The sequence below is a fragment of the Prinia subflava genome, chromosome 4 (assembly GCF_021018805.1).
Source record: "Prinia subflava isolate CZ2003 ecotype Zambia chromosome 4, Cam_Psub_1.2, whole genome shotgun sequence".
NCBI classification, from domain to species: Eukaryota; Metazoa; Chordata; class Aves; order Passeriformes; family Cisticolidae; genus Prinia; species Prinia subflava.
In genome coordinates this window covers 24,047,044-24,054,345 of record NC_086250.1, presented here as the reverse complement: position 1 = coordinate 24,054,345, position 7,302 = coordinate 24,047,044, and the positions used below count along the sequence as shown (strand labels likewise).

General features: G+C 43.3%; 1 protein-coding gene across 4 annotated transcripts; it reads left to right on the top strand.

The window, feature by feature from the left end:
- Positions 1-91: 91 nt before the first annotated feature.
- Positions 92-6,999, top strand: PHF5A (PHD finger protein 5A). Of its 4 annotated transcripts, XM_063396021.1 has the most exons (5): positions 120-233; positions 1,372-1,395; positions 2,657-2,769; positions 3,146-3,312; positions 6,308-6,999. In XM_063396021.1, the coding sequence occupies exons 3-5, from the start codon at positions 2,676-2,678 to the stop codon at positions 6,395-6,397; spliced, it is 351 nt and encodes a 116-aa protein (XP_063252091.1). In that variant the 5' UTR covers positions 120-233; positions 1,372-1,395; positions 2,657-2,675; the 3' UTR covers positions 6,398-6,999. The 4 variants fall into 4 exon arrangements, with proteins under 4 accessions (XP_063252093.1, XP_063252095.1, XP_063252091.1 ...); XM_063396023.1 differs by lacking the exon at positions 2,657-2,769 and having other exon boundaries at positions 92-233; XM_063396025.1 differs by lacking the exons at positions 1,372-1,395; positions 2,657-2,769 and having other exon boundaries at positions 104-233.
- Positions 7,000-7,302: the final 303 nt, after the last annotated feature.

Here is a 7,302-nt window from a genome sequence, read left to right as displayed (position 1 = left end):
GGAAGGTTAGAGATACAGTAGATTTAGGCGAAGGGTTTATATCGACATTCCCCGGCGTCTTCCCGCTCGGGCGAGGTGCTTTGGCACGAGCGGCGGTTACCCCGGCTAGGACCTGGGAGCGGCGCGGCCGTGAGGGTTCCGCGGGGACTCAGCAGCAGCGCCGAGTCGGTGTCACCTCGCCATGGCCAAGCACCACCCGGACCTCATCTTCTGCCGCAAGCAGGCGGGCGTCGGTGAGCCCCGGGGGATGGGAGTGATGAGGATGGAAGGGAGTCCCTTCGCCCCTTTTCCCGCCGCGGGACGAGCGGGAGGCGCGCGCGAGTGTGGTATCGTTACTGGCCGTTGAGCGCGCCCGCGGCCATTAGGCCTGGCGGAGCGGGGGGAAGCAGGAGGGGTGGTGCGCGCCACCCGCTCCTCCCTCTCTCCCTTCCTCCCGCTCTCCTTCCCTTTTCTATTTTTCTTTTATTTCCTTTTGTTTCGATGCCCCGCCGTCCGTTACGGATCCAGCATTTTGGGAGCATTTTTCTGGCTGCGAGACAAAAGTTATCTTCAAGGTTGTCCCTGTAATACAGATAACGGTATTTATCCTTGTCTCATCTGAGTCAGAATTAGGGTCACACAAGATTAGAGGTTGAGGTATCCCTTCCAGGCTTTTGTCACTCCTTGGAAAAGCAAATTTAACGAGCCACTTTCTGCAAGATCTGTAAACGCAAAACATTCAGCTGCACTGTGCGTAGGAAATCTCGTTTTAGAATAGTCAGTGCTTTTAACCATCTATGTTGAAAAGTCATGTTCTGACAAATCACTTGTCTCTCAGACTTCAACTAAATCACTATTTAGTCTTTGTGTATATGGACATCTAGTCTTTGAAACTCGATATTTATGGCATTTATTCAAGTTCCTAACATCATTGTTGTGAGTGTCCCATACAAGTGACAAGATTTCCAAGATAAATTTAACTGCCTTTGTGTTCTAAAGGAAAAAAGGTGTTTGGGCTGCTTTAAACAAACACTTGATTTTAATTTTTTCCCCCCACTCAAACCAGTATAAAAGCTGTGCCAAGACTCATGTACAACATTTCCTGCAGTCAGATACACTGGCTGTGTTTGAGATGGAGTGATGAATGTAGGTTTTCTTACTGTAGAGGGGTGTCATTAGGCATTCATAGTGCATCTTTGGTCTTGGTAAATGTCTCCAGGAGGATATATTGTTGTATATCATGAATGTTTGTATTTATGCTCAAACTGTTTCTGTGGTTTAACCTTTAATTTTTTAAGGACTGGTCATTGCAGAAGGTAATTATTTGACATTAAAGCTTGTAGTTACTGAGATTTTTTTCCTGCCTCAAATAATTTTTTGGTTTTTTTCCAGCAATCGGAAGACTCTGTGAAAAATGTAAGTATAGCATCCACATTTAGTTGCGTGAGAATATGGTGTTGTGGTTAGAGCATGCAGTTTGGATTCGAAGGTTGGAATCTATTTTTGCTTTAACCACAAACTTGAGGTCACTCTTTGAGAAGGGAACAATTACCTTAATGTTGCAAGTGTAGCTCAAGGAATACTTTAAAAGTTGCAAGCTCAAACAGACTCTCACACAAATGCAATTCAAGGGTACCTGCTACCAGCATTTCCAGTGGCTGAGGCTACAGTGACTGCTTCATTGGATCCTTGTAATCTGTAATACCCAAATATCACCCTGATCATTTCAAAGCAGGGCGAAAATGCATTTTTGGATTCTGGCTTCATCATACTGTGAGAAAAGTTCCCTGTCACAAACGACATGGAAAGAACTGCATGAGGACACGCTGGTGAGCAAAGCAGGAAAAACGCTGATCTTATTTACAGAACTCAATTTTATACATTTCCTATGGTGCCTGTGGATTGGAGGATGAAATTCCACCTCTCGAACCACATTGGTCAAGCCAACTGTCAATCAACTTTATCCTCAACCTAAAATATGTAAACGATCAAGGACAGTTATCAAAGTATGGCTCTTGTTTATAGTACAAAGTGTGATAAAGTAAAAATTCTAACTCCAACATGAAGAACAATACAGAAGGCTTAGAAAAGTCTTCAAAACCAGGGCAACATTTCCCATTAGCATCTAGGAGAAGAAGAAATGGAGGGCAAACATCTAAAGTTAGAGCAGGAGGAAATCCCAAAGAATCCAATGCTTAGCTGTGAAAGGGAAGAAAGCGTATGATCTGTTGTTAGATCCTTGTGATCTGTTGTTCGATCATGTAGGGGAATGGAACAAATGAGGTGAGTAGTTTGTGACTCAAAAATAGTGTAAGTGAAGTGGGAGAAGGACAGTCTGAAACAAGATAATTTTCAAGAGCACCTGACACTGAAAGAGATTTCCACTGGTAGTAGTTGAGGGCTGTCATGTCAGAGACTTAAGAGCAGGTTAGCAAGCTGTTTGAGGGAGTCAGGATTAGATACCTTGGGAACTGGTAATGGGATATGAAACGTTTTATCTGTAGATCAGTGTTTTGGTTAAGGTCCAGCTCAGCAGAAACTGTCACTGGCATCTGATGGCTCTTTGCCTGTATGATGTGAGTACTTGAATTTCACTCAGTTCCTTGTGAGAATGCAAGAGCAACTTTTGTGAAATGGCTGCTTATGCCAGTTTGCCCTTTCTTTGGCGTTCTCACAGATGAAAGATTAAAGTGACCATGAGTGCAATCTCTTACTTCTTTGAGGATAGTAACTCCAGACTTTTGTTGATGTGGCACTGTGGGAAAAGCTTACACTGCTGCTTCTGTGTAGGTAAGGACTCCGGTTCTGTCAGTCTGGCTTTTTTTTCTTTTGCAAGTGAATAAGTCAGGAAAAGTTGTAGAGTAAAAGTGGTACAATCTAAGCAAGTCTTTGCTAATCACAAAGAAGTAATTTTGGGTTTCTTCTCTTGACTGTGAAGGTATAATTAAATTTAAGAAAACCCTCAAATATTGCAGGCCATGGCCCTTGTTCCTCTCAAGTCTGTGTACAATACAAAGTTGAGCCCTGTGCCTGCAAGGCACATTTCTGCAGTTCAGCTGTACCATCTTTGAGTGCACAGGGAAGTTATTTGGCCAGGAAGCGTTTCCTCTGATGTGGGATTTGCAGAAAGGACTTTCTGTAACCAAAGGCTGTGCTGTACTCACAGGTGATGGCAAGTGTGTGATCTGCGACTCCTACGTGCGGCCCTGCACCTTGGTGCGCATCTGTGACGAGTGTAACTATGGCTCCTACCAGGGCCGGTGCGTCATCTGTGGGGGGCCCGGAGTGTCCGATGCCTACTACTGCAAGGAGTGCACCATCCAGGAAAAAGATGTAAGTTGCCATCCCAGCTACATAGTAGCCATGCTTACCTTTAGGGGGCTTGGAGCTGCCGAAATTAGTGCTGAGACAATTGGCAATTGTTTGTCATACCTCAGACCTTTCTTCCCCTGTTGATAGGTCCCTGTTATTCCAAAGCATTTTGAGGTATTGTAACTCTCCTCATTCTAAGGATCTCTGACTGTTTTGTACACTCAGTTCATTTCTTTCACACACTGCTTGTTACCACTTCAGGTTGTTATTTTACTACAGCTCCAGCCTAGGTTTCATCAGGGTCAGAAATATTGCAGACACTGCAAGGCAGTGCCAGGAGCCACTAGAAGTCCATTATGAGCCACTGATTAAGAACATATATGGTACTGTAAGGCCTGCAGTTTTCCTTTGAATAACAAGGTAAAGTTGTGTCCTTGTGTCCTTAGTGTCCAGTGGCTCCACTGGTAATTGTGTTTCTCAAGTTTGATGCTTCTTGTATAATTTCAATGGGATACAATTTCTGTTTTCTTACTCTTTTTGAAATGGTCTATATTGTAGCTATCTCTCTTTCTGCTAATTTTTGGTGTAATGGTCCCTTTTGTCTCTAGCCAGAGCAATCATTTTTTATAATGTTGTGCTGAAAGCCACTGCACATATGAAATGAGGCAGCTGTTCACCCCTTGTAAGGCTTTTGTTAGTAATCAACACAATGAGTGCAGGACATGAACTGCAACAAACCATTAGAAAGACCTTACAGAAGAACAAGAACATGATGCTTACAGTTCTGCTGTCCCAGAATATAGGCCTGGTAGCTGTGAGAATGATTGTTAAAAGTTGTTTTGTGCTTTGCAAACGTAATTTCCTACACACCCTGACAACTGAAGAATGTGCTGAGAGAGTGGTTCAGAGTGTTTTACAGGAGTGTCCTCAGTTGAGTGAGTTGCTGCTTTAATTCTCTCCAGTGTCTGTTTTCTCTAGAGGCCTGCAGCCAAATCCAGAACAGGAGCAGGTCTTCATTTGTATTTAGTCATTAGATCTAACAGGACCATAATCTTCCTCTATATCTAAATAGGGATAAAAGTGTTGTGATGGTGATGCTGCCTCCTACTTTATAAATGCTGTGAGAAAGAGTAGTTTTGTTCACTAGCCTTTGGAATGAAGATGCCTGGCTTTATAAGTCATGAGTAAAATAGGCTTGGTTTTATTTTTATCAATTCATACTGATTCCCAACAAGTGCTTTTCATAACCTAAGATCACCTGTATCTTATGTTTGGTTCAGGTGTGAAATAACCAACTGCTCCGTCAGGGAGAACTGTAGAAAACATAGAGCTAGAGGAGAATAACAGGCCTGGGGTATTTTGACACCTGGGTGAAAGCTGCTGTGAGTGAAAAAAGTTGCTCCATAGCAGAAAGCTCAGATGTTACATATTGTTGCAGATCTGAATCAGCAGATTTGACATGATTTGTTGCAGAATTGAAAAGTGCTGGCACAAGCGTAGGAAGCTCAGAAGGAGAAAAATTAAGTGTGCTGCTGTCTGGCATAATTATGATATCTGGTGCTGATGTGAATAAGAAAAACAGATGGGCAGAGCTCTGTGCTTGAAGCTTTAACAGTCTGAGGTTTCAGCCACAGCACTTTCATCATCCTCAGAGAAAGATCAGAAAAGATAGTGAAGCAAGAAAGCAAATAAAATGGATGGCAGAGGTGGAATGCTGTTGGGCACAAAGCAAAGGACTTGGTTACTCTTGGTTCATTTATTCTGGTGAAAGAAGGAATTGTTGGAAGGAAACAATGAAATATTGTTTCAGCCCACTTTGATCTGTGGGTAAGGGCGAGAATCCCACTTTGTCACCCAGGACATCCGTGAGTTGCAAATAGTAATCTTTTCTTGGAGAAAGGATGTGAGACACATGAGCTGTGTCCTTAGGTGGAGGTGGAAGAATGAACAGAGCCCTGCAATAAAGCTGTCAAGATTTGAACAGACTCCATGGATGGTGGGAGGCAAGGCTTGAAAGAGTCCTACTATGGAGGTTCAAAATGAAATAAGGAGACTGTAGCTAGAAAAGGTTTGCGGCAGGTGTAGGGGGGGAGGGATGATTTCTGTTCCCCACCTCTCCTTTTATTCCTATCATGCAGATCCTCCCCACCAGATTGCATCTCTAGCATGGGAGCCAGGCACCTTGGGTGCAGATTCTACAGCATCTGACATCTGCCCAGGGGCTTTCTAAATCTAATGCACTCAGGCGTGTACTTCAGCGAAAGACACATGTTCCTCTGCCTGCTGGGCCCCTCACAGCTGCAGTGGCCAGCCATAATGTTTTTCCCTAAAGAATTATGCAGATGCTGGGCTCAGGTGGCCCATGGGTGAATGTTTTCAGATATACCAAGAGCATATGCCAACACATACCAAGTGCATTTCTGATTTGGTTTTACAACCACATCTCTCAGGAGGGTCTCCCCTACTCCCCTTGCTTTTCTTGCGGCTTTTTCCTCACTGTGTACTGGAATTCAGGTACAAGAACTTATCTGTGTAGCTGTTGTGAATAGCTGACCCTACAGCCTTTGCAGTAATCTATCCAAGAAATCAGAGATTCAGTTCCGCTGTTACAGCTGAGGGGTTTCTAAACACAAGAATGGTTTGATGACATCTAGAGCACCAAGATTCTTCTTGGCTAAGGAGGAGAAAAGTTATTCCTCTGGACCCTAGAAGTCCTGCATATCCTGATTTAGAAAGAATTCAGTCTTGAGGCACAGCACATCCTTTGCATTAAATGGCTGATGTTATGAACTGTTTTCCATTTTGGCCCTGAAGGAGAGCATGTCATATAGTAATGCTGAAAAGACTTCCATCCTCTTCTTGGTTCCACTGTCTTACTGGTAACCAGCACTGGAGAGCAATTGTCTGTAGATGTGTTTGAAATGTGTTGAGGACAGGACAAGGGGTTTGGGAACCGAAAACTATGATGTTGTTCTGTGTTTGCCCATTTCCTACCTTGCATTTTTTTTTCTTATAGAGAGATGGTTGCCCTAAGATCGTCAACCTGGGCAGTTCCAAGACAGACCTTTTCTATGAAAGGAAAAAGTATGGCTTCAAGAAGAGGTGATCCTATTCTTATGTGGCTACCTCCTACTGGATTGGCAAGAGGGTCTTGGAACATCTCTGGAGTTTACCCTTATTGAAAACTGGTGATTATTTTTTTCTAAAGCAGTACAAATTCAGTAATATACCTGGGGTTGGAGAAATAACAGACTGAGTAGGGACTGAAACCTGGTCAGAACCAATGATGAGAGAGGGCAAATGAAGATTACTGTCTCTTGCCTTTGCAGAAGCTCTGCTAGTAGTTGCCCAGCTCTCTATACAAAGCAGAGTGTGCCAGCACTTCCACATAGAGGAGCTATGTAAACACGGAAAATGCTGTTTTAATTGTGGAGAAACATCTTGAGGTTGTTCTACTGGGCCTCTCATTTTTTTGAAATTGCCCCATCCATCAGTGTTGAAGAACAGACCACCAATCTGCTCCCCTCCTCCCTTCCTCCAGTATATTTCCATGCTGTCCTGTTTTGTAAGGAATCTGCTCATGGCTGCTACCTTCCTAGGGAGAATACAGCTGTTTTCATGTTTTCTTTGACAGATAAATCCAAGGCCATTTCTTGTAACCATTTCTGTAGGATGCATACCAATAAATCTTTTTCTTTTTGGTTTTTATTTTTTGTACAACAAGGATTTCTCTTTGGTTCATTCTGTGCCTAGCCTCTCTGGAGCTTTCTGGGAACACAGAGGATTAGCCCAGCTAGCACTTCACAATGGGTTATCTGGTTTCTGACAGTGTCTGCTTATGGCATGAGGATCACTGAGCTTGTAACCCTTATCCTGGCTAATACAGCTGTGGATGTTGTTTCACCGTGCAAACATCCAATCCATTTCTAAAACCTACTGTGCTATTTGACTTGCTGTCCTGTTCTTGTGAATAAGTTAAAGCCTTCCCTGCTGTAACATGAAACCAACTAT